The following is a 27,719-nucleotide window of genomic DNA, read 5'->3' on the forward strand; positions in this document are numbered from 1 at the left end:
GGCGAACCGTTCAGTGACACAACCTCGGGGCATAGTGGAGGATATTTTGGTAAAAATTGGAAAATTTGTTTTTCCAATAGATTTTGTAGTGTTGGATATGAAGGAAGATCCCGATGTCCCAATTATCCTTGGTCGTCCATTGCTTAACACTGCTGGAGCTCTTGTTGATATTCGTGAGTCTAAACTCACTTTGAGGGTTAGAGATGAACAAGAAGTTTTTGGAATACAAGATGACTTCCAAGAGGATCATGTTCAAGAAGAGGTGTTCACAATTAACAAAGACAATGAATTAGAAGAACTGGAAAAACTTATGGAAGAAGAGATCAAGGCAATTCGTCAAGTCAAAAGAACAAAACCAAGGGCATCTGTTCCATTTTTGGTTGAAGTCATAGCTTACAAGAGTCCGCCTTCTTGGGTGAGCAAAGAGGATGAGGGAATGACAAGTGATGAAGAGGAGGTCACTTCAACAGTGACAAAGCCGGTGGTGAAAGAAGAGGAGGATGCTATAGAGTGCAAGGAAGAGGCTAAGGGCACAAAATGCAAGCTTGAAGAAAAGGTCAAAGCTTAAAAGGAGAATTCAAAGAAGGCATATAAAAGGCGACTTCAAGCTTACAAGAGGCGATTCAAGGAACAAAAGATTTTAGTGGTGGACTCTTCAGAAGATTCAACGTAGAAGGCACGGAGTCCAGCTCAAGACTCCAAGAAAAAGAAGCGCTTCTCGGGAGGCAACCCGAGCTTGGTTTGCATTTTCTTTTCTTTTAATTTTTGATTTTTTTAGGAAAGATATCAACTCATCGTCTAATAACTGATACTTAGTAAAGAATTAGTTGTGGGGAGCTTTAATTAATAAATAAAATGCAAAGTAGTTAGTTAAAATGTGTGAGTTTACAAAATTTTGCGATCAGGCATATGCCACGTCGTGGTAAAAAGTATAATCACGGGATCAGATAAAAATTTCAAAGTCCACGACGTGGCAAAGCCAGCCACGACGTGGCCTTTAAAAAGTCACGGGGGACCATTTCTTTAAAACCCTTTGACCGCACACTCCCCATTCCCACTTGCTAATGCTGCACGAACGGGAACAAGGTCCCCACAACCAATTTCTTAATTTGCTTCCAAATTCCTTGCAAGTTCTTGTCATTTAACTCTATTTGGTATGTGTTCTACCCATTAATTGTAGTTATTTCTTACAATTTTAAATTTTCATGGTTAGGGTTTATGTGAATAATGAGATTCACGAAATTGGTTAAGACTAGTTGTTGATTCTAGGTTGCATGTCCCTTAAATGTCCATAGGAACAAACCCTAAGCAGTATTTTTGGTTGAAATCGCAGGTAGAGTAACCGATCGATACACAGGTTTCGACTGCGATTCACGACGTGGCGAGCCGGGCCACGTCGTGATTCCTGGCAACCAGTTTTATTTTTTTTATTTTTAATGTATTGGGTGTTTGCTGCTTTGGTTTAATTTTGGATGCAGAAATGGGGCCTCGAAGAGCTATTCCACAGGAGGAAAACCCGATTGATGTGGCGAGTATACATCCTTTATATCAGTTCCCTCAAAACATTCCTCGACCATTGTTAACGGCATATGAAAATCGGTTGGGATGGTTGTACAATAGGGAATTTGCGATAGCCCCAATTATCGATTGGGGATGGCTCGGTGGTGTGGGGATGGTTGCTGAGTTGGAACGCTATTGGACGAAAACATACGAAGGGGATCAATTTTCTTTCACTTGTCACGGGTGGAGGAATTTGTTTGCAATTCAAGAACCCGTATACCGGGAGTTATCGGTGGAGTTTTTCTCTACTGTATGCTTCGAGGAACGCACCATTGATTTTACTTACAACCAGGCACTTGTGTTTCGTTTGGGTAGTGTTTATAGAGAGTGTAGTCTTCGGGAATTCGCTTGGCGGATGGGGCTTTATACCAAAGTGGAGACTCAATCTCCATTTTTCATACCATTCCTCCTTGGACGTGTTCGGGATTTTAATCCCGGTATTATGGATGTCCAGTTCTGGCGGGGTATTTCCAACATGAGTATAACACTCGTGACTCGAGTGAGTCACAAATTCGGAATCCTGTTTTCCGATTTCTACATCGCTTGATCACTTTTTCTATAAATCACAAGCATCATGGCGATAAAGTCCCTATTCAGAATTTGTTTTATCTGTGGACTCTTATTACCCCCGAGGTTTGCTGTGATTTACCGTATATGTTGGCGAGGTTCATGGGGAAGAAAGCGGCTAATTCTAGGCCCGGGAGTCCGATTACAGGGGGACATTTGGTTACTCGCCTTGCTAGGTCGTATCATATTTTGACTCACGACTTTGTGAGAAATCTTACCCGATTCTCGGATACTGATTTAACCATTCAAGTCTTGGGAGTTATGAGGGCAGTGGTGAATATCGGGGGTCGTTTTGTTATACCGCCGATAGATGAGGAGCAAGAGGAGGCGCAACCAGGGCAGCAACCACCAGCCATACCGCAGCGTCGAAATGTGCGAGCTAGAGGAGAGATGGAGAGAGAGCCTGCTACTTCACAACATGTACATGGAGTGCCCACCGACCCTTTTCAGAGTCGGGTGGGAACTTATTTGGAAAACCTTCAGGGGCACGCCGTTTATCATACCCGACTTACTGAGGGTATTTATTCGCATTTGGGAGTGACCCGACCGCCTTCTATGCCACCACAGTATCCTTATTTTCTGACATGGGAGGAGCTTTGGCGTTCACAAAATGACGGGGCAGGACCAAGTGGAGCGCAGGAACAAGGAGATGATGATTGATTTTTTTTGTTTATTTTGTTTTAAGTAGTGTTTTCTTTTATGTTTGAGTTTGGTTTGTAATGTAACACTTTCTTGAACTATGATGTTACTCTTTTATTTGGGTTGTTCCGTTTTTTCAGATTAGCATTGGAATTCTCAGGAGCATATAAGGATAAGTCTAGAGTCGTGTTTGTCTAGTCAAGTCAAGGAAGCTTAGAGTCATGAATTGGAACCCACAATTCAAGATAAATGTGGGGTACGTTAGTAGGAGAGAGGTTACAGTTGGGAAGTATGTTTACATAGAAGAGTCTTACACCATTTAGACATTGGTCAAGCTGCTAGGATGCATCAAGCAATAAGGCATTTTTGTTGATGTCCAGTTTCCACGACGTGGGCTCCTTACGCCACGTCGTGGCGCTCATAAAATTTGAAAAATTAAAGCAGCCTGCTGTTCACGTTTTCATCTTATATCACGACGTGGTGCTCTTTTCCACGACATGTATCAGTTTATCCTTTCCCACATTCTTCTACTTACTAGCATCCACTTTGAAGAATTGAAGTTTCGAGTCATGTTCGTGGTTTATTTACATATTCGTCCAGTTCTACACCAACTTTCTATATTTTTTTGGAGGTCCATCTTCAGGATGCACGTTTTCCACACTTTTGGAGATGTTTACATCACTATCCCAGGGGAGTCTGTTCCTTTTTCTCCCTTTTCTTTAATTTTGATTTATTTTTATGCATACAATGAGGGAATTGTATCAAATAAGTGTGGGGTAGGGGTAGAAAAAGTAAGTTGCTAGATAATGATAGAATTTGATAGTAAAAATTGAAAATTTAAAAAAATTGAAATTTTTAATAACTAAATCTAGTAATAATAATAAAATGTAGTTGCTAGTGTTATATGGGATGATCCGATCAAAGCTCAAATATTTAGTTGAGCCGATACACGTTATAATGCATTTGTGGCTTCCCTTATTTTAGTGAAATCATGGAACAAAAACATAACCCCGCTCGGTTTGAGGGATGCAATATGTTTAACAGCCTAAACCTGAAATGTATCCAGGAAAATTATTATCATTAACCAATAAAGGTTGAGGTTGAGCGCCTCTGCTTAAGCATGTAGGTTTTGAGTGAAAAAAGTGAGGTACATGTTAAAAAAAAAAGAGAGAATTGCAAGAAAATTTTGAAGAATTTTGGAGCAAATAAAGTGAAGATCAAAAGATCAAAATTCCAAGAAATTCCAAAAAGTTGAAGATACAAGAAATCAAACAACAAAGGTGGTGAATTCAAAGAAATCAAAGATCAAATTATCAAGGAAGTGAAGAATTCCAAAAGAGCTCTATAGTGGTATCATAGATTGTAATTCTAAATTATGTATGCTTAGATTGCTCAACTAAAAATACCTTGACGATAAGGAGGTTTTCTGCGGATGGATTCGGAGGGTTGCATAAAATGAGCATTGTTCGGAAAAAGTGGGCGAGTGATTATGAAGATTGTGAGTATTTAAAGTATGGGGGGTACTTTAGGAAAACTTTAGACACAAATGCATGCGTTGAGGTCTTGGCATAATGGCTGAGCTGGAGTTGGATTGTTCTATGTGATGTTAGTAATTAAGGGTTAAGTTTAAATTTGCTTGAGGGCAAGCAAAGCCTAAGTGTGGGGTATTTTGATATTGCTATATTTATACTTATTTTTAGGCAATATTTAAGTACATTTTTATTAATAAGTTGATAATATGTTTAGAATAATGGTACTTATGACTTTAAATTGTTATTTTCAGTCAATTAAAAGGATTTTCGAAGAGAGGGACCAAAAGTGACAATATGTAGAACATGAGAGACTTGGAAGACAAGAAATGAATAAATCCACGAAAGATACTAAATCCACGACGTGGCAAAGTTGGCCACAACGTGGCATGAGAATTCTAGAAGATAAAGATCGCGTTCTGGAGGAATCCTTGCCCAGTACGGATAACTTAAAGCCCACAACGTGGCCTGGATAGCCACGACGTGTCGCGAGATTTTGGAGTCTATTTAAGTATTATTGATCATTACGAAAGGGCAACTTTTTGGCTGAAGAAAGGAGTTCCAGAAGACGATTTGGAGCGAAAGAAAGGTTCTGGAAAAAGGTTTTCAACACCAAAAAGAGTAAAGGTTCATATTTTAGTTAATTAAGAACATGCTTTTTATTACTTTAAGTTGTGTTAGTTTATTAGTTGCTATGATGAGCAGCTGAATCTAGATACTCTTGTTTAGCTAGATGAAGCTTCCAACTTATGAATAGCTCAAATTTTTATGGATTTATTTAGTTGGTAAAATTGCTTGTGTTTAATTTGTATTACCTAGCATGCTTATGTTTGTTGCTTTAATTACTTGATTGCATGTTCTGTGTAGCTTAGTGACCATTAACTGCATGAACTTGTTTACCTAATGATTTAGTGAACATTGAATTGTTAGAGCTAGGATTGACCAATTTTAGTTAGTAATTAGAGTAAAGGAGCTTAGCTGTGCTAGAGAACGTGTATTGTGACTATAATTGCGTTTTTATAAACAAATCTTACATAGCATATTTACATTCATAATTAGTTCTGTGTTTAATTGTGTGTGAACATACATGGTTTTACATGAATTAGTTAATTATTGGTAAATTTAGAACTAAATTACTAATATAATTAAAACCAACTTGATAATCCATAATCATTAGCTAGCCATAAGAAAGAAGTGGATTCAATCTAAACAAGAGTGTGTTTTTACTTATTGAATTTGATTTAAGTTCGTCTGATCTTGTAAAATCAGATAAAACCCCTTTTAAACTTGTTAATAATTAGGTTAATTTAATAGTAAGTAAATTAATTAGTAACATCGTTCCCTGTGATCGACACCCGACTTACCTAAGCTATACTGTAATCTGACTAGGTACACTGCCTATAAGTGCATAGATAGTCTAAGTTTGTTAGGTTATAAATATTAAAATTAGTGGGTACTTTTGTGCACATCAAGTTTTTGGCGCCGTTGTCGGGGAACGACTTAGTTTTTAGCTTATTTATTTTCATTAAATTAATCGATCCTTCTTGTGGAGTAAAAACCACAAAAAGTTAATTTTTCAGCAAAGTATAATTTTTCTTTCTGTCATAGAGTCCACGACGTGGCCAGATACATGCCACGGCGTGGACATCTAAAACACTAGATTCTTAGTTGTTAGTTAGTTTTTCTTATTTTAGTTCAGTTCTACGTTTTTTTTAGTTTAGCAAGTTGCAGGAGTTCATGACTAGAGGCTCAAACATACCCTTAATTTTGTGGAAGAACTAGTCGAAATCATGGATCGAGAAGTCAAACGAACGAAGCAAAGTCGCATACCGATAGTGAAGGTCCGCTGGAATGCCAAGCGGGAGCCTGAATTCACTTGGGAGCGAGAAGATTCAATGCAACAGAAATACCCTCATCTTTTTCCGACTTCATGATTGTATTCTATGTTAGAATTTCGAGACATAATTATCTTTATCGGGGGGATGATGTGACAACCCGAACCTTTTACGTTAACGCTAGTCCGATTCCGTTAAATCAAAATTTGAATTTTATTTGTTCCGTTAATTTCTTGTGGTTTAGGAAAATCATTTAAGTTATATAAATTAAAATTTATATAAGATGCGAAACCAAAATCTCGTGAAAATCCGGGCTTTTCCTTCGAAAATCAGCGAAATTCGATCAGTATGGTGTTCACGGCTGTAAACCGTTCACGGCCGTGAACCCACCCCCGGAGGTAAACCCAGCCATATATATATATATATATATATATATATATATATATATATATATATATATATATATATATATATATATATTCAGACCCTCATTTCTTCAAGGGTGGCCGAAAACACTACTTTCTCTCTCTAAAACCCTCACCCGAAAACTCAAGAACTCTTTCATTTATCACCTGGAAATCATCCAACTCACCTTGAAACTTGTTTTAGAGCATCAAGCATTCATCAATTCATAAAAATCGAACACCCCTCATACTTGAGTTCACAGTCGTAAACCCTTCAAATCTTCATATTTCGCCAAGAACACCAAGATCAGGCAGTACACCACTCAAGGGTCGTAAACCATTCAAAAGCCGAAATCTGTTCATAGCCAAGAGCCATTCACGACCGCAATCAGCCCTAAGCCGTGAACGCTGAAAACCCCCTTTTCCGATCTAATCGAGTCCCGATAATATTCCTAAACCAAAATCAATTGTTTTCCAACACTATAATTAATGGTTTCGCTAATAAAATGCATTTGTTTAATTATTATTAGGACTCTGTTAAATCCGCGTCCAACAACTCAAGGGTCCTCATTCCAGTTTCACAGTCCGACACCTTCATGCAACCAACAGTGAGTTCATACCCCTACGCTTTTACTATTTTCAACGTTTTCAGGGGGAGAATACAAGCCAAACACAAATGATTTTGTGAGCTGATACAAAAGAATTTCAACAGATTTAAAACTTATGCAATTGATACAACCAAAAAGATTATCATATTTTAGAAAATATTTAGATATTTTATCCCTTTTGTAACATGCTGAACATAAGGGACGTTTTCGACTTACAACCATAATTGCATAGTTTTCAGATCAATACATGAACCAAGTACATAACATACATGCAAACTATAATAGGTATAATTTGGGATTTCAACACACAGTTTTACAAATTCAGAGCTTATACATCAACAAACATATAAACTATGATAGACTTAGTTTATGATATACATTACTACTTTCGGATTTCAGGAGTACATCACTATATAATTATTTAAGTATAACTATTATTACTCTACAAGGTATACAAACGAATTCAAATACAAGAGAACAATATAGAACCACACGTAAACTAGTTAATATAGGATTGCGAGACATCTCTTCAGTTGTACCCTTAGGGGTACGGAATAAATCCTATCTTTTAGTGTAACCAGAGTCTCTTGGAGGGAGAGCGTGAGATTTGTGAATAGATCTATTTGGGATTGACAATCCCACATCTAAACTGCTAGCTACAGTTAGGCAGGCATGCCTGGGGTGACAAATATCATATTGTCCGATGTCTGAAGAACGTCGAAGAGGTCATCATTCATATCAAGCATGGTTATACGACTCACAATTGTATAAAATAACAATTGTTGATTTGATATCAACCTTCTTTTTTGGACTTTTTTTTTGCTTCGGTGTCATGTGCATCTAAAACAATATTAAAATCTTTAAATCTCTATCTTTCAAATAATTCACATAAAAGTAAAATTCTATTATTACGATATAAGCTTTTAAATTAAACGAATACCTTGGTGTAAAGAGGGCATAAATACTTTGATGGATTTCGAGCCCTCGGTCTATCGGGTGTAACTTCTTTGCGATCAAAACCATAAGCATCATAATAATTTACATTTCCCGTAATTATTAAATCATCTTCATCCGACACCTAAATTAATAAGCAATAATCTCTAATTAAGAAATGTTTCAATCCACTAAAAAAACTTAAAATAAATGTAAGTATAACAACCTCTTTATCTTCATTATAATCATTTACATCAAACACATCATCATCAAATTTGTTCCTGCTACAACCCACATTCTCATTCCTCTCCTCCAACTCCTACATTAAAATTAACACATTATAGTTATTAACGAAAGAGACCTTAAAATTTAATTATTAAAATCATAACTGTAATATATATATATATATATATATATATATATATATATATATATATATATATATATATATATATAATAACCTTGTCGTCTTCGATATCACCAAAAACATTTTCATTTGTATTGTTTTTATTCAGCCCTTCATCTTCTACAACCTACATTTTCAAATATAAAATATGAACACAAAATTTCAAATATGTTAATAAATTATAAAAAAATGTAGTGTGTAACTAACCGGTTGATGAAAATTTGTTTGGAATACTACATGCTCCTCAAAATTGATGTTATTCCATTGATCTTCATTATTCACTTCTTCAACAAACACCTCTGTAGGTTATCGGTTCATAAACACATGTTGCTTCAATGCATGTAGTCGTTTCAACACCTCCTCTAAGCTGGGTTTCCCACTACGCCCACCTCTACCCTGAGAACGACTACTAGACGACATACTAGACAAAGATTCGTCTTGCCTCCTAAAATGGTCCCGTACTGGGGATGGAACGATTTTCGTCCACCATATACATACTCTTGAAATGACATATAATAACAAGATTTCATCTCATCATCACTCGGTGACATTTTATTTCTTGGTGGTTGTCCCTCCTAAAAAATTGAACATATTAAAAATGCATATAAAAGTATAATAATGAATTTTATTAAAAATAATTTTTTTTATAAACCTGTGTCTTTGAAAATATATTGTTCACATCAACCCATTTCAATTTTTTTATGCCACTCCATCGTTTTATCCGGGGCATATCTCTATTTTTTCTCAATACAAATCTACAGACACGAACAGCCGGAAGCATCTCATATATCTATATATACAATTTTTACAATTATAGTAATAAAAATTAAAATTAAAATAACTAACATAACAGTAAAAACATTTAAATATAAATAATTTTTTATACCCTAAAGGAGTCGTAAATCCTGAGACGGAGTATTTTAAAGTTTGACGACGCTCAGACAGTGATAAATATTTATTTATCTTGTTTCACATATCCTTAAGATCCTCATAAGTAAAATCCTATAAATAGGCACCCCAAGCAAAACTAAAAAAACAAAAAAAATATTAGTTATAATGTACATTAACATTAATAATATGAAACTTTCAAAGTAAACAAAAAATACTTGTTCCAGACATCCAAATTTTTAACCAAAAAATACCAATCTTATAGCACCCGATCATTTATTTCTTTTCTCAAAAAACTTTCACACAAAATGTATATCAAACATACTTTAATTGCATTAGCGTCGCCAACTTCTAAGAATGATTGATTTAAAATAAAACTTTTCAGGTCACCGATTTTCTCCGAACTATTTGTATGGTTCAGAAATAGCCGTTCACGCAATAAACATCTTTTTTACTACTAACTATTTTTTCTGACACTTTTTACCGATATTTTTAGGATACTCCCTAAAATTCAACCCGGTTATCAAACAAAACGTTTTCGGGCCATATACAATTTTCGTATCACCCATTCTAAAATATAACTGTTTTATTCCACCTGGAGATAAAACAGCGTCCGACCGTATTGTGGAACAGCAATCCGTTCCCTTGTAAACGAGGGACGTCCAACAAGAAACCAAATACAGTATCTCTAAATATATCACGTCTGACACAATCTAACACATCAAATAATTCTCATATGTTACACCCCGATCCTTTTAAGTTGACAATAACTTTAACAGTGAAATTATTATAATCATGCTGCATAAAAAATAATAACATATTAGAAAACTAAATAACTATTTCATTTTAAAATATCAGATTATTAAATGCAATAATAATCCAACATTCAAATTACAAACAAAAACAATGTAAAAACCAACATTTAATTAATAATTTTTATATTTACATTGAAAAACAATAACATAATATAACAATTTTTCAACTTAAACGAAAACTATATACAAATTTCCAAGTTATACGACAAGTATACAAACGATTTTTAACTTTCAAATTAAATAAAATAACATTTTCTAACCATACTATAACAATTTTTCAACTTAAACAACAAGTATATAAAAATTTTCAAGTCATACGACAAATATACAAATGACTATTGTAAACATTATTATAACCATTTTTCAAGTTATACAATCACTTATATGATAAGTATATACAATTTTTTAAGTTATACAAACAAAAAAATAACATATTCTAACCATGCTATATTAATTTCTCAACTTAAACTACTAACCAAACATATTGTAAACATTATTGTAACAATTTATTTAACTTTGAACTTAAAAAAATAACATATTCTAACAATTTTACTAAATGTACAACTAGTCAATGCACATTTTATGTAGTCTATACTTGTACATTCATACAACCACCAACAAAATAGCATTAGTACTTCAAGTTTACTAATAAATAATATTAAAGCTATCAAACACAAAAAAAAAAAATCCAATCACAAACAATATAATTTTATTTTTTTTACACTAACTAATACAATAAATAATAAAATAATAAAAACATATACCAAATAAATGTTAATTAACATAGAAAAAGTGTTAAAGTCTAACCATATTTTCGGGATTGTTGAAAAAATCGTCAATTTTCTTCAAGAAATCGTCATAGGGAATCGCCGAAAGAGAGTTTTTCTATATTGAAGAATTAAAAATGAAGGAAAAAAACGGTTTTATACTTTTTTTTTTATGTAAAATCGCAGGTGGAACAACAATTTTGCAGATGGACTATTCCATCTACGAAGGTACAAGTGCCTAAAGCATAGTTGTGCTATAGGCACTTGTACCTTCGCAAATGGAAGGGCAAAATCGTAAATGACTCATTTCCATCTGCGATTTAGGTGGTTATTTTGAAATCTTTTTTTTTGGGCTAAATTTGTAAATTAATTAGTAAAAATGTTATTTTTGCAATTTTCTAAAAATAAAATCCCAAATGTAGCCCAATAAAACAATAGCCCATTAATAAGCCAGAAGAACAAAATACCAATCGGCAATTTGGCATCAAACGTGAGGCTACAAGATTGTACGCGTGCTATATTTATCTGCTCAATCAATATTCATACTCCGGCGACAAGTTCACCGGAAAACGAAATCCATTACGATCTCTCCCGCAGATCAAAAGTTGTAATTCATGTCGTCTACTTTCAGCGGCGATGAAATTGCTCCGTTCTTCGGCTTCCTCGGAGCCGCAGCAGCCCTCGTTTTCTCCTGTAAGCTCAAACCCTAAGCTCAAATTTCATTACTCATTACTCATTGATGCAACATCTCTGTAAATAATATAACTTTTTAATTGGATCTAAAGGTATGGGAGCGGCGTATGGGACGGCGAAGAGCGGCGTTGGTGTTGCATCGATGGGAGTGATGAGGCCGGAGCTGGTAATGAAGTCGATTGTGCCGGTTGTTATGGCGGGAGTGTTAGGTATTTACGGATTGATCATTGCTGTTATTATTAGTACTGGAATCAATCCAAAGGCGAAATCGTATTACTTGTTTGATGGTTACGCTCATCTGTCATCTGGTCTTGCTTGTGGTCTTGCCGGACTTTCCGCTGGAATGGCCATTGGAATCGTCGGCGATGCTGGTGTTAGGTAGACTATTCCTTTACATTGATTTCATCGTTATTTTATTATGTTTCTGTTTGATATTCTTTGAAGTCTTGTGTATACCAATCCTCATAAATTGTTAGCTAGTACTTAGGCAATAGATAATCAGATACTTACTAAGATATTGAAACCATAAAGTTTAAGAACTTTTGCTTCATCAATGGAAAATTGTCCCTTGGATTAATGACTGGATTTGATTCATAGAACACAATTTGTGGAACTATTGCATCCATTCAATTTGTTTCATGAACTAAACTATGTGAATCACAAGTTTTACCTTAGATTTCTTGCTGAAGAAAATACTAATATGATTAATTTGAATGATGTGATTAGGGCAAATGCACAGCAGCCAAAGCTTTTTGTTGGAATGATTTTGATTCTTATCTTTGCTGAAGCACTTGCATTATATGGTCTCATTGTTGGCATCATTCTCTCTTCGCGTGCTGGTCAGTCCAGGGCCGATTAAGTCTTTTTACACTTTCTTATCCTTCCATTATCAGGTTAGTTTCACCAGTGTTCAGAAGGATTCAAAATCATGCTTTTATCTTTGTGTTGTTAAATTGTTTGTTAGTTATTAAACTGGATGACACTTTTGCCCTTGAATAAAGCCTTAAAGCTACCATTGTTTATTTTCTTATTTTGTATCATAAATACATGAAGGTGAAACGGTGTATGATTATTTATTTATTAAGCTCATTGTTAGGTGTTGTTTCTTTTTGACTTAATAGGCACAAAAGGGTAAAATAGTCATTGTGGCAAAACATTTGAACATAAAGGGTAAATTTGTCATTTATCCTTCAATAAGTTAAAAAAAAGATACTTTTGTTTCATACAACACTTACCTTACACCAACTTTATTTATCCATATAACACTTAATTGAGAAAAACAAACAAGCCATCTTCCAAAAAGTGTAAATATAAAGGGTAAAATAGTCATTTATTTTTGTTCAGACAATTCATTAAGTCCAAAAACTTTCATTATACATACATGATTTATGCCCTCTTCCAGAAATTGTGAACATAAATATTACTACTAATTTAATAAAGAGAAATTTATATCATGGAAAACCAATGAAGATTTGTAAATTAGGAAAATCCTGAAGACTTAACATAAACAATGTTATTAGATTTTGTTATCATGAATGTAAACATTTAATTGTAACTCATGATTTAACACGTGTTAAAGAAAGTTTCTAAATTATATTGTAATCTGTAAAACAATGTTTTCAATATCTGCGATTGCACATTGAATTTTAGTAATTGAAATCGAGTAGTAAAAAAGTTTCTAAACAATTATATTGTAATTTATAATCAAGAGTAAATTACACGAATGGTCCCTAAGGTTTGGGATAACTTACATGTTTGGTCCTTAACTTATTTTTTTTTAACTTGGAAGGTCCCTATAGTTTGCTTTTGTTACGTGTTTGGTCCCTGTTTTATCTGAAAAGACTATTTTGCCTTTGATTGTTTAATTTATTTAAATAAGGTGGGGGTAGGTAAGGTAAGGTTAGGTGGAAGTGCGGTTGGGGTGTGTTTATTTAAATAAATTAAAAAAATCAAGGATAAATAGTCTTTTTAGGTAAGACAGGGACTACGTGTGCAATAAAAACAAACTGTAGGGACATTCTGAGTTTAAAAAATAAGTTAAGGACCAAACGTGCAAATTACCCCAAACCATAAGGACCATTCGTGTAATTTACTCTATAATCAAAGTCTAGCTAAATCAAAAGAAAGGAACATGAATGTTCCACCACTCAGGCACTTTTTAAGTGGAGTGTTGTTTTTTGAATGATGCTTACATGTTATGAGTTCAAGTGATTATAGCAATATATGGTGTTGATGGCCACATAAATTCGTATCAACATACAAGTGATTATAGCAATATATGCTATCATGCAAAGATCTAATTCTAGTCATGTAATATGTTGATCTACCTAATTGTCTTAGTACCTACATATATTGGATTAAACACAATTAGTGGTTTGATAATAAACCATTACAATGTTACACATTAGATATTAAAAATATTTGAATATTGTATGTTGATTCAACGAATAGTCTTAATTGTTACATTATCTGAACTTGAAACGGTGCATGAATTAGCAATATAGTATTTTAATTAAAACAACAAACATCGCAATAAAACACAAAAGTAAGTACTTTAGACAAATGATTAGCAAAAAAACACAATAATACTATATAATGGTAATAACCGAAATGTGTTCATCCTAACTTTGTAAAACCTAACTAAAGTAATCTCGGAGAATTTGGCCTTCCATCTCAATGAAAAACACAACATATCGATCTTGAAAACATGGAAAACATAGCGCTGAAAGACAAATACTTGAATTAGAGGGTTATATTTATATGATGAAAATAGGGTTAAAAGAGTTAGAGTTGGAAAATGATTAAAAAAATAATGATTTCTAATAAAAATCGTAAAGCTCGGATCCAAAAACCGGAGTCCTCGGCTTGAAACCAGAGGGGTCGTAATTTTGGGTGTTATGTGAATACTATTTAGAGTAGCTAGCTTTAAAAATTTAGGGCTTTGGTTGATGTTTTAAAAGTCGGAGTGCTTACAGGTAAAATCGGAATGGTTTGGGGGTGAGGTCTTCGATTGGCAACTAAAACACACGGGTTAAGATGTGTAAATGGATCCACATGGGTCAAATGTGGATCCATATACAAAGAAACGTCTAGGGTGCAAACGAGCTGAGTCGAGCCGAGCCCAAGCCTGACCAGGCTCGAATCGAGCTCATTTAAGTTATAAGGGCTTCGAACTCAATCTCGACTTGATTCGAGCTTTGTAGTATGGAGTTCGGCTTGGGCTCGTTAAGAATTATATAAGCTTAACTCGAGCTTGAGCTCGATTCGAGTTGTGTAGTATGGAGCTTGACTCGGACTCGTTAAGAATTATATAAGCTCGGCTCGACTTGTTTATTGTCTATCAAGCCTAAGACTATGTTTGGCGTACTAGCTGTTAGCTGAAAAGTTAGCTTTTAAATAAAAAGCTAGCTGATAAAAAATAACGTTTGGTAAAACTAGCTGAAAAACTAGTTGAAATATATAAAATCACATAAAAGGACATGTAAGAATATGTGTTTCTATAATTAATTAAGGGATGTATTTGGAAAATTTTAAAAAAACTCCTAAAAATCTAGTCTAAGTAAAAAGCTAGCTTATAAGCCACTTTTTGGCTTACCAAACACGATAACATAAAAAAACTCAAACAATAAGCTAGCTGTGGCGCGCCAAACATAGCCTAAATAAACTTAAGTTTGGTTCGAGCTTGTTAAGAAACTCGTTTATTAATACCTAAATCCATAATTCCTAAGATATGTTTTTATTTTAACATATAAAAATAATGAACAATCGTATTATATATATATGCTTGTTTAGGCTCGCGAGCCTGATTTAGCTTAGTGACAAAGACTCGAGTTCGAGGTCGGCTCAGGTTCGTTAAATTCGGTATTGAGTCGAGCTTTTAACGAGCCGATCCGGAGTAGCTTACGAGTAGTTTTACTCGTTTGCACCCCTCAAACACCTTCCTCTATGATTCTTCATTTCATATTTCCATCTTTTTACCCTTAATATGATGCTTTTGTTTTATTTAAACTAATTTATCAATTTAATCAAAATTAGAAAATAATTAAACGATCATTTCCCAATAACTATATTAATTGAACTTCAGAATTAATTTAAATCGCATTTTTCTTCATTCTCGAATACAACTATTTGATTCTAATCTGTAAATGCACCATATTGTAGCATTTTATCACTTTTTAAGCATTTACAGATTAGAATCAAATAGTTGTAATAATAGCATAGTTCTTAGATATAATTGGTCGTTTTGCGAACACAACTTTTAATAAATGTAATATAAAATCGACTTTTAATAAATATAATGTAAAATCGACCGATCACACTCCAAAAAAAAAAAAAAAAAAAAAAAAAATCGTCTGAAGGCTACTCCCACCAAACTTTAGATGATATCATGGATAATGCAGTTTCAATGCTTATATTCCTAACAATGCCCTATTTCGAAGGAATGTTTGGAGAACCCTAGTGTGGAGAAGGAGTGACCTTACTTCACAAGCTCAATTCCCCAATGGCCCAACCCTATAAGACTTCTCCCTCCGCATAAGCCATTGATACTTTGCCTCTAGTTGAAGCCATAATGGCTTCACCCTCCGGTCGAAGTCGTCTAGACTTCCCTTTTGGATTTGGTTTCAAGTCCATCTTTAATCGATTACTTCTAGTGGTATCGTGAAATGTCACTTCTTCAAAATGTTTAAAAGTTGAGAGTTCGATTCTTATATGATAGTACATATTTGAGTGTGTCATCATTCTATAAAAAGATAAGTATGTTGGTCATTTGAAAACAACCAATATAATAAATTTCTCTAATAAAAGTAATACATATTTATGTTGGTTAAAATTGTCATGTTCATTGTTTTGTAGACTTTTATATAAACAAAATGGCCAAGAAGAAATCTTTACCAGTTTTTCAAATAATTTTTCCAAATTAATAAGTTTATCATTTTTCATTGTTGTTTACGATGTAGGGCCGTGGAAGATGATAAATGATGAATTAATAATATCATTGTTAAGTAGATTTAAATTGATTCATAAATAGCATTGTTTGATCATACTTGCTAAATCAATAATATCATCCCCGTCTGTTTAACTTTATATATTTATGGACCTCTAATAGTGGCATGCATACACGAGACTGTTCATGTTTTTCTAGGCCGGACAATTGGGTTGGGTTCGGGTTGGTAGGGTGGCGGGTCAGAAAACATAAACTCAATCCAACCCATATAATATATGGGTTGACGGGTTGGCAGGTCACAAGTTGGTGGGTTGGAAACCTTAACCCAACCCAACCCATATAACTTGTTTAAGTATATGGGTTCGCGAGTTCACAAGTTAATGGGTCAAACCAACCTATATAACCCGTTTAATAAATAAACAACACATTTTAAAAAATAAGATTTTTTTAACATAAACTTATAAAATGATTAACGTAATTAACATAAAAAAAAGGTTTTCAACATAAATTCATAAAGTCAACAACATTCAAATAAAAATGAAAAATGAAAACATTCATAGAAAGTGAATGTATTTTTTGTTCGTGATTCGTGAAATAATGACATGTATTTTTTTCTTTTTCTGATTAACGAACCGCAAATGCAGATTAGTCACATACAAATATGGAAGAAATAGAATGATACCAAAATACTCTCTCATTATTACTTAACCAACTAAGCATTTAATTGGACATTAAATGCAAAGTAAGACAAAACTGTCATTTTATTATATAAAGTTAGTGGTAATTAATGCTTTTCTTAATCTGTGTGTTTTTTGTCTGTGGACAATAATATTGAGACGGAAGGAGTATAACGATTAGCTAGTGAGAAATAAGACCATTGTGAAAATGTCATTTCTCTAAGCAAAGTAGCCATTTTCTATGTCCTATGGAAAAAGCGGTCTATTTCTGAACGTGTAATGTTGCCATTTCCACGACTCAGAAATGGACATTTTTCACATCGAAAAATGGTTAGTAAGAAATGTATTAAAAACTCAAAATTTACACACTATGAAATATTTAATTCTCACTAAGAACATCATCTCTATAATACATAATTTTTACTTAAATCATAATAGGCTTAAAAGAAAATTCAAGTTACATTGATGGAAAATAAAAATAAAAACTGAAAAAATATACAAGATTAAATCGTAAACAAATTATCAAACCGATTTAATTAAAAAATCAATTTTCAATTTTTAAAACTTTGTAGAAAAAAAAGTTTTACACTCTTAAAGCGTTGTTCAAGTGGATCCATATTTGGTAGGGGGTCCTTCCATTTCACTTTTTGTTAAATTGAATGTCTTTAATGTCATAACTCATTGGTCAGCATTGACTGTCAACATGATTTATTATTATTATATATGAATGAAAGAAGACAAAATGAAGAAATTTGGTTGGGTTTTCAAGGACATTTAAATTTATTTAATTAATTTTATGACATTAATAATCACCAACGACAAAATTATCATGTGCTTCTATACAGTACTCTATTTGTTGCGTAACGGTTGCTTTGTGAAAATATATTTTATATTGCAATTTTGTTCTTGAATAATTCACCATTTCAAAATTTCAATTATTAAATAGGAATAACTTTTCCATAAGCACTTTAATTTAGTTGGTAGTTTTATTTTTTAATTGTGAATGATTGAATTATTAACTTTAAATCTGATCTACAAATGTATCAATAATAATGTACAATTTAAACACCCAATTATCAAGTCATGTAATTTCCTTTATGATAAAAGTATCCAAATTTTAACCTCATACATAATCTTATATTTGTCTGACATGCAAATTGCTTTGCAAAACCAAAATGAACTATTTATCTTTTTAACAAAATATCATTGTTAAAAAATATTCTTTAAAATATAATAATTCATTACTTATTTATAACATAAATAAATTTAAAAAACAAATAAATAAATAGACCAAAATTGCTCACATTAATTCATTTAATAAAAAATTAAAACCTTAACCATATTTCTTGTGATCTTATGTCCTTATCGAAATATTGTTATGCTCTTGTTGTACATTTTGTTACTGACAATAGTACGCAGTGTACATTGATATATCACGAGATTCATAGCTATAAATTCCCAATATAAAATCATCCAAAAGTAAGAATAATTAAATAAAAAAATAAAAAATGACATGTGATGCATTAACGGCTATATTGTCAGTAACCCCAGTGACCCTCACGTGACCTCTGACACCCCTTCGCCGGAACTTCTACTTCCGATGACCCCCACCACATGACTCCTCCACCTCCCCTTTGACTCCAAACAACCAATAATTCATATACATAAACAAAATTGACATATTGAAAACATCGAATTTCTGAACTACATTACTACAATCAAATCGGAAACATCAATTGAAAATTAATGTCAAACAAACAAAAATCAAATTAAAAATAAAAATCTAGCATTCCACATATCTAACATGTTAGATTTTTAAGCCGGTGAAGGTTGACTGGTCGGGTCAGCAGACGATGGAATATCTGGCCCGACCCGACAACCTTCCAGCATAAAAACAATATCCGCCATCGTAGGGCGGTCATGAGGGTCGGGCGCAGTACACAGCAGCCCGACCTTCACACCAAGCAAAAACTCTTCCCATTCGGACGACTCCGGGTCCAACTCAAGTAACCCGGGTTCCAAAAGCTCTGATACTTGACCCGTTTGTAACATCCTCTTAACCCATTTCACAATATCCTCATCTTGCGTAAACATCACCGGTTTCTTCCCCGTCAACAACTCCAACAACACAATCCCGAAACTATAAACATCCGATTCCGGCGTAACTTCTCCGGTCAACACCACCTCCGGCGACGCATACCCGACCGACGCGGCGGTTTCCGGCGACGACGCTCCGGCGAGGACCGCAAGGCCGAATTCGGAAACGTGCGCTTCGAAATCCGCATCGAAGAGGACGTTTTGCGGCTTTATGTCACCGTGTACGGTTGCAGTCGAATGGAGAAACCCTAATCCCCGGGCGATACCGAGCGCGATTAAATGTCTCATTGGCCAATTCAAAACGTGACCATCTTGATGCGATGCTTCTTGAAGCAGTGTAGCTAGGTTTCCGTTTGGCATGTAGTCGTATACCAGCAGTCGGAGGTCCGGTGGGCCCGCGTAGTACCCACGGAGAACGGTTAGGTTCCGGTGACGGATTTTCCCGAGGAGTTCGGCTTCTTTTTTAAACGCGATTTCTTCGAGGACCCCGTTTTGTAATCTTCGAATCGATAACACCATTCCATCATTGTAACATGCTTTGAAGATTAATCCGAATCGCGTTCGGGATAAAACGTTTTCTTCATCGAATTGGCGTGTGGCTTCTAGGGTTTCGGCGAGGGTGATCTTGTTGTTGAACATGACGAGTTTCGGGCCGCCATTTTCACCGGAGCTTCGTGTCCCGGAGCTTCGGTGGGGGCTTGGACGCTTTTTGTCACCGGATTTTGAGTTTTGTTTGATCCGTTTCCGCCACCGGAGGAGGCTGTAGGTGTAGAAGCAACAGCAGATTGACATGAGAAATGCTCCGGCAACCGCCACGATGATTAGAAGAATCAGTCTTTTCCGGCTGCTGCTGCTTTTATCTTTGCATTTTTTGTTCAATGGCTTCCCGCATAAATTAGAGTTACCGGAAAAATCGGATTCGTTGTTGAATCTTGAAGCTAATGATTCGGGTATTTTTCCTTGGAGATTGTTGTTTGAGAGATTGAGATAAATCAAGGTTGGGATTTCTGTGAGATTTGTTGGGATTTCACCTGTTAAGTTGTTTGAACTGAGGTCTAGTGAAGTGAGGTTAGGTAAAGAAGAGAAGGTCGCCGGAATGTTGCCGGAAAGATGGTTGGAGTTCAGAAGGATTGAGTTCAGGGATGAGATACCGGAAAATTCTTGTGGGATTTCACCGGAGAGATTGTTGTTGCTTAAATCGAGTTGGGTTAAATGGGAGAGGCGTGAAAGATCATAAGGGATTGACCCAGTCAAAGTATTTGAACCCAGATTGAGAATCTGAAGATCGGAACTGTTCCCAAGCTCCGGTGGAATCTTGCCGGAGATATTGTTGTTTGACAAAGAGAGAACAGATAATGACTTGAGGAAGCTGAAAGTTGAAGGGATGTGACCGGAGAAGAGATTTGAAGAGAGGTTTAAGTAATGCAAACCTAATAAGCTGCTGAAACCTTCGGGAACATCGCCGGAGAATTTATTTTCTTGTAGAGCAATTACTTGGAGACTGGGTAAGCCAAAGAGATCCAACGGCAACTCTCCGGTGAGATTCTGTTTGCTCAAATCAAGAGCGGTGAGCTTGTAGAGACTCCCAATGCTTCCCGGAATCTTGCCTGAAAATCCATTCCCACTCAAGTTCAGAACTGATATCGCTTTCAGATTTCCAATGCTCACCGGAATATCACCGGAAAACTTGTTTCCGGCGAGGTTTAAGGTTGTGAGATTGCTCATTGACATGAGATCTTCTGGCAATGTTCCGGTGAGTGAATTATCTCTCAAGCTAAGTGTTTCGAGCTGTGAAAGATTGCTAAAACTTGAAGGAATGCTGCCATTGAATCGATTTCCACCCAAATGTAGCATTTTAAGCCCTCTCATCTCGCTTAAAAACTTGGGGATTTCACCGGAGAACAAATTCCCTTCGAGATTTAGAACTTTTAAGTTACTGATTTGCTTGATTTCACTCGGAAACAATCCGGTTAACGAATTATTTGCCAACTTCAGCTCCTCTAATCGTTTCAAATTTCCGATCTCACTTGGAATTTTACCCGACAAATGATTACCAGAAAGATCTAAAGCTGTTAATGTGGATAAATTAGTCAGCCACAAAGGGAAATCCCCGTGAATCTGATTCTGTTGAAGATCCAAAACTTGCAGAACACTAAAACAGCTAGAAGATGGAGGTACAATATCTGTGAATGCATTAAACCCTAACTGAACGTTCTTCAGAGAAGGTGGAGAAACGGAAACGTTACAGAAAATAGACGCCGGAATTAAACCAGTGAGATTGTTGTTTGAGAGAGAGATTACTTGTATCTTAGGAATCGAGCCTATTCCCGCCGGAATAACACCTCCGATTTCATTCCCGTCAGCGCTAAAATGAACAAGTGAAGTACAGTTCGCAATCGCCGAAGGTAACGTCCCTTGCAACTGATTATGATCAAGCCAGAGGAACTCAAGCTTCTGTAAAGCTCCATATCTCTCCGGAATAGCACCAGTGAAGAGATTGTATGAGAGGTTTATGAGTTGAAGATCAGGTAAGTCGGAGAGGTTACCAGGTAATTCCCCGGAGAGTGAATTTGAGGAGAGATCGAGGTACCGTAAGCTTGAAGGGAGATTCTCCGGAACTTCACCAGAAATATTGTTTCCGGCGACGTTAAATATCAGAAGCTCGTTTAAGTTCGAGATCTCCGGCGGAATGTCGCCAGAGAACGAGTTATACTGAAGAAAAACATACTGCAACAGATCACATTTCCACAGCGACGAAGGAATACTCCCATTGAAGTTATTCGACCGGAGGCTCAACCTCCGCAGCATCCTCAAATTACCAAGCTTGCTCGAGAGCACACCGCGTAGCTGAAGGCGAGGGAGACGAAGGTCGGTGACACGGCCATCGGAGCAACCGACGCCGCGCCAGTCACATGGAGCCGAAGCAGTGGACCGGTCCCAGCTGGTGAATGCACCAAGCGGATCATGGAGATTAAGCTTGAAATCAACAAGTGCGTCGATTTCTGCTAGGGTTTCTGGAGAACTATCAGCATGTATTAGCAAAGTGGGGGATTGGAAAACGAGAAAGAAGAGAAAAGCAACGGCCGCCATTAACGGCGGAGGACGTTGACGCATTGTGGAAGAGGAAGAAGGCTATTCAAGAATATGTAACGGAAGGAAGCATGGGAGCGTATGTTAGCCGGAGTAGCGGGTGTATAGTGGGAGAGAAAGGCGACCAGTAGAGTAGGTTTCGCGTATTTTGCGCCGCTGTGCGCATTGCCCTCTCTTTTTCTCTCAGTTACTGACTTTGCTTACAAAACCCCAAAAACACACAGATTTAAAGGGACACTCAAGTACCCAACTTAAACACTTGTTTCTCTCTCCCTCTCTTTCTCTCTCATACATTTGAATATTCTTTTTCATAAATTATTTTCCTTTTTATTTGCCTCATTAATAAATATGATTTAAATTATTTAAAAGCTATACTTCAATGTTAGATTATTTTACGTCTTTGCTGTGTTATTAAATGTTGTCTATACAAATTTTATCTACTACAAGGCTTTTTGTTGATCAGTATTTTGTATTTTATTTTTATTTATTTATTTATTTGAGTTGAGGGTTTAACTTTTGTATGTGACAAAGGTAAATTTAGAAATAATTTATGATTTAGATTATATTTGTTGTTGAAAAAAAATTATAAACTTTATATAAAAGATATTTAAAAAAACGTGACATGCTTAAAAATGCAATGGAGGAACAATTAATTTTTTTTTATATAAGTTATAATTTGAAACGTATATGTAATTTTCTATATTTAATCATTAATTATGTATAATTACTTTATTGAAACATTTTTTTAATTAGGTTAAAAGAATATTCATATATATAGCTCTCAAAAAAATATTGTTAATCCAAAATGCATTTTTTTTCTATTAAAGGATTGTTTGATTAAAATGAATTGTTTAATTTAAATGATTATAAGGTTCTTATAGTTAAATGAAATTAGGATTTTTTTAATCATTCGATGTTATTGATTCGATCGGAAATTGTATCAAACACATTGAATACTCCAATTAAAATATACATTTGATAGTTTTTTTAGATATTATCAAACAACCCCTAAGTCTTAAACGTGCTTAATGCAACTTGAAGATATATTCATCGTTCGTCTAATTATGATTAAATATATTAGCATCAACTTTAGCTCTCTTTTGATTATGGTTTGTTTACTTTCAGTATTTTCAAGAATGCTTCTATTGATTTTGTGTTTTTCCCAATTCAAGGTTTCAATATTATAGAATTAGTTATCATTGGTTCCACAAATGAATTTCTTTAATGGTCATTTTCATCTGTTAAAATAGTATCCACTTATTTATAAAAAAAGAAAAAGTTAACAAAACAAAGGTTGCACTTTAAAGAAAGTGTGAAGGAAAGAAAAATTTGGCCCTTTTTGGGGAATATAGATTCCTATGGATTGCATAATGGATATGGCATCTGCCATGGTTTCAAAAAGGACCCTTCTGGCTCCTTTTAGATGATAAAAATTTTCGAATACGTGCAACATAAAAATAGTTGAGTTTGATATGACTTTTTTTGGTCAAATTTTAAATTTGAATGGTAGCAAGTAACACCTTAGATTTTCCTAAATCGTGGGTTTTTGCAAAATGCCTTCACTCGTATAAATGAAACAAATTTGATTAGGAGGTGATTGAGTTGAAATAAAACTTAGATATTCCCATTAAGGTATCATGAAAAAACAAGTTTAACTGTTTAACTACCCAAAAGGTCTTACTTGATATACATTTAGCATTTAATCTTATGGATTTTGTTCATATAGTGTGAGAATATATGTGATTGCATAATTGCATATGTCAACTATTAGCCTATCATAAATTTGGTTAGGTTAGTTGTTATTAAAGTTACATGTTCCAGCTATTATAAAAATTTAAAGTATATTAAACTTACATGTTCCAATTATTAAAGAACATTTGAGCTTTAGTAACCTCTCTCTCAGTCGATGTCGACTAACTTGCAGTGACCAGGGTTACCAACATCCTCCTGCCAAGGGAGAGGGGTTATTCATACACAAGTCATTGTCTTTTCCCCTTATGATTTGCCTTTCAAACTCAAATTGTTGATTGGTCAATCCTAATTATTTAATTGAGATTATCCGGTGAATTGTTTCTCACATAAGTTAATATCTTTATGTTTTTTTTCTTGGATTGTTTTTTATTTAAATTAATTGTGGAAAGTGGTTTTTGGGGGTCTAGATATGACCTTGCAGAAAAATGGGTGTAATGTTGCTAGGTGAAAAAATCATCATTGTAATCAAGTAGGGGTTTTGTATTATCTTGGGCCTCGTTCACATAATTCAAATGCTTCCGACTTGCAATGAGTCTCATAGTCTATTTAAATTACTAAGTTCCCACCTGCTATGGGTAGTCGCAAAATGTGGAATGTGTACGCAAAATATGGAGTTATTGATGATGTAGGAAAATATTTGGCTTCATACACTTTTTAAGAGTGGAAAAAACAGGCATCCTAAGTAATAATTTATGCTTTATATAGATTGGAAACCATAGGCTTTATGCATCATTAGCTAGATTGACTGGATTGAAAAATCTTATGCTCAATAGGTTGAAGTACCAAAACCAAATACATGTAACAATAACAAGAAGAATGCAACCAATTTATGCATAAGTATTACACTCATGTTGTTAAGGTTAGCTATGAAAAACCTATTGAAATAAACAATAAAGAGAAGACTTTGTCGAATTAGTTGTGAAAAACCTATTGTTAAGGTTAGTTGTGAAAAACTTATTGAAATAATCACACAAGTATGCATGTATTACATACTTGTTAACCACACAAGTATGCATGTATTACACAAGCATGCATGTATTACATAAAAATGAAGACTTTGTCGAATTAGGTATGAAATACATCGGGGTTAATGGATTCTATTGAAATTCCCTAATGAGCGTGCATTTTAAAAAATTCGTGAACAGTAGGACTCGGTCTCTTTACCCAATTAAATCCAAGTCCTTGTGATTTTTTGGTACCTGAAAGACTTATCTGGCTTGGAATCAAGGGCAATCCATTGCGTTTTTGGTCTCCTAAATCATTCATCAAAGTGGCTAGCAAATGGATAAATGTGGTTTATATGATATTAAAAGTGTTCACTTGTGCATCGGTCATGTATGTATTGTTTATACATGAATGGATATTATCTATGAAGTAGTTTTAGGTGAATTGAATTTGTAGTGCATATTTAAGAGATAAAAAGGCAAGAATCATTCTATTAAATAGATGATTCCAAATCAGTTGTGGTGAGGCTTTGGGTTCTTATTCTTTTTCAGGAGTCATTAGGGGAATTTGGTAGTGAAAATAATTTCAAAGATGAAGATATTTCAGAATGCTTTCATGATACAATTATGGAAGAAAATAATCACCCTTTAATAATGATAGGGCTGTCTTACATGATAACTTTCATGTATTTTAGAAGAAGGTGATTATCACAAAGAATATAAGGTCAATTTGATACAAAATTAGATGAGATAACAATAAAGAAAACAATTGAATATGGTATCGATCAAATAGTTAGAAGTAAGTTTGAACATCTATTGTTGACTTCCCTCATAGATCTACTACAACCATGGATGGTGGGAAAAAAATAATCAAGCTCATATAGATTTTCGAGGTTGAGTGCCCATTTGGTTGGGGGTATGATCCATTTGGTTGAGTGCCCCATGAAAAACAACATATAGATTTTCGAGGAGTACAGTTATGGTTCACATATACAAAATGTAGGTGTGGTTCTCAATTGCATTCGACCATATCTTTTGCATATGTTAGCCCGAGATGTTCGGTATCTGATGGTTTATCTATAATAGACACTTTTTTTAAGGATTAAAGTGGGGAAATATTTGTTATAATATGAAGGGTTGTTTGAAAAATCTTAAAACAATCATCAATAGGATTCTCTAATGAATATGCTCTCTATTAATAATGCTTGAGTGATGACAGATACAAGAGAGTGGTGTTAAAGGGTTGTGCCATGCATATCAAATTAATGTATTAAATGTGTAACAAACAAAGATGGCGAGACTTGATCTCATGTCAGTTTGAGATCGATAAGGTAATTACAAATTTGATTTCTCATGTAGTAGTAAAAAAGGTAGACCGGGAGGCATTTGTATGAGATCTATCTATTTTTTTTAAGAAAGTAACTTACATGTTTCGAACATTTTGTAGCAGTGGAGGTGATTTGGGGAACCAGGAATAATATCATTATTTTTATTCATATTTATGCATTGCAAGGCATGTGTAAATAGATACTTCTTTATAATTTGATTCTTAACTCTATTAGAAGAATTTCAAGTGCTTTTGTAATTTTTTATATTATTTTAATGATGTTTGTGTTACCAAATGAGAGGTTTGATGAGATTTCTATCAAACGTTAGTGAAGAATTTCAACAACTTTGTTAATGGTGTGGATTTTAATGATATTCCTCCCAGGGGCAAAACGTTTATTTATGCTAACAAGTGGGGAACCAAAATGAGAAGAATCGAAAAATTATTTTCTAAGGAAGGATGTTTTGTACTTGTTCCCTAATATTTTCACTACCACATTGTAGAAAAGGTGATCGTGCTATAATCTGGTTTTACTAAAGGTACTTGCTCACTGATTATGGACAAATCATTTTTCAAATATTTTGTAACGTCCCAAAAATACTACGTAAAAATTTCATTTTAAATTTGTAACATCTCAAATTTCAGAAGTATAATTTAAGGGCTTAAGTGTAAATTTGAAGCATGGACTCGACGAGTAGGATCACTTACTCGCCGAGTCGGAGCGGGTTTGGGTCACGGATTAAGTGACCAACTCACCGAGTCGGAAGCTGGACTCGATGAGTTGGTGCTGAAGAGGGAAAACCCTAATTCTGGGGGTTGTGCCTTATATAAAGAACATTATATTCCTCCCTCAGCCTCTTTACGTCCCTATTGAGTTCCAGAGGCCCTAGAAATGAGTGAGCTTTCACCATTTGAGAGAAAAGAACTTTGGAGGAGGGAATTTTTGAAAGGAACTTGAAGATCAAGAGGCTTGCCTCAAAGGAGAGGTGTAGATCCGAGATCTACTTCAGTTGTGCTCATTTTGGAGGTAATAAGCTGTTACCTTCACTCTTTTGCATCTAGATCTATTCTTGTTATGAGATTTGGGGTTTTTATGCCATGTTTAAGAACCATTTCGAGTTAGAGCCCAGATTTGAAGTTGCTACTTCAAATCTAAGTGTATTTTGGTCTAGAGAGTCATAAAGTATCAGTCTTGGGGGTGTAAGTGAAGCATGGTTGCATTAAACCCTAGTTTGAAGTGTTT

At 34.6% G+C, this 27,719-nt stretch overlaps 2 protein-coding genes across 2 annotated transcripts; one reads left to right on the plus strand and one right to left on the minus strand.

Annotated features, from left to right (window-relative positions):
• Window positions 1-11,424: 11,424 nt before the first annotated feature.
• Window positions 11,425-12,666, plus strand: LOC145097275 (V-type proton ATPase 16 kDa proteolipid subunit-like). Its single transcript, XM_079034814.1, has 3 exons — window positions 11,425-11,644; window positions 11,737-12,022; window positions 12,371-12,666. Exons 1-3 carry the CDS (start codon window positions 11,566-11,568, stop codon window positions 12,501-12,503), a joined length of 498 nt encoding a protein of 165 aa, XP_078890940.1. The 5' UTR covers window positions 11,425-11,565; the 3' UTR covers window positions 12,504-12,666.
• A 6,261-nt stretch (window positions 12,667-18,927) lies between these two features.
• LOC145097276 (Leucine-rich receptor-like protein kinase family protein) lies at window positions 18,928-22,677 on the minus strand. Its single transcript, XM_079034815.1, has one exon. It carries the CDS (start codon window positions 22,475-22,477, stop codon window positions 19,082-19,084), a length of 3,396 nt encoding a protein of 1,131 aa, XP_078890941.1. The 5' UTR covers window positions 22,478-22,677; the 3' UTR covers window positions 18,928-19,081.
• Between the last annotated feature and the right edge of the window lie 5,042 nt (window positions 22,678-27,719).

Source organism: Lactuca serriola, chromosome 4 (assembly GCF_051521515.1).
Source record: "Lactuca serriola cultivar US96UC23 chromosome 4, Lser_US96UC23_V15, whole genome shotgun sequence".
Taxonomy (NCBI): Eukaryota; Viridiplantae; Streptophyta; class Magnoliopsida; order Asterales; family Asteraceae; genus Lactuca; species Lactuca serriola.

Excerpts from the sequence above, each read along its gene's own strand:
- LOC145097275 (XM_079034814.1), top strand. The coding sequence starts at position 11,566 with ATGTCGTCTACTTTCAGCGGCGATGAAATTGCTCCGTTCTTCGGCTTC. Across the intron at positions 11,645-11,736 it reads AGCAGCCCTCGTTTTCTCCT|GTATGGGAGCGGCGTATGGG; the intron begins GTAAGCTCAAAC and ends TTGGATCTAAAG. Across the intron at positions 12,023-12,370 it reads GTCGGCGATGCTGGTGTTAG|GGCAAATGCACAGCAGCCAA; the intron begins GTAGACTATTCC and ends TGATGTGATTAG.
- LOC145097276 (XM_079034815.1), bottom strand. The coding sequence starts at position 22,477 with ATGCGTCAACGTCCTCCGCCGTTAATGGCGGCCGTTGCTTTTCTCTTC.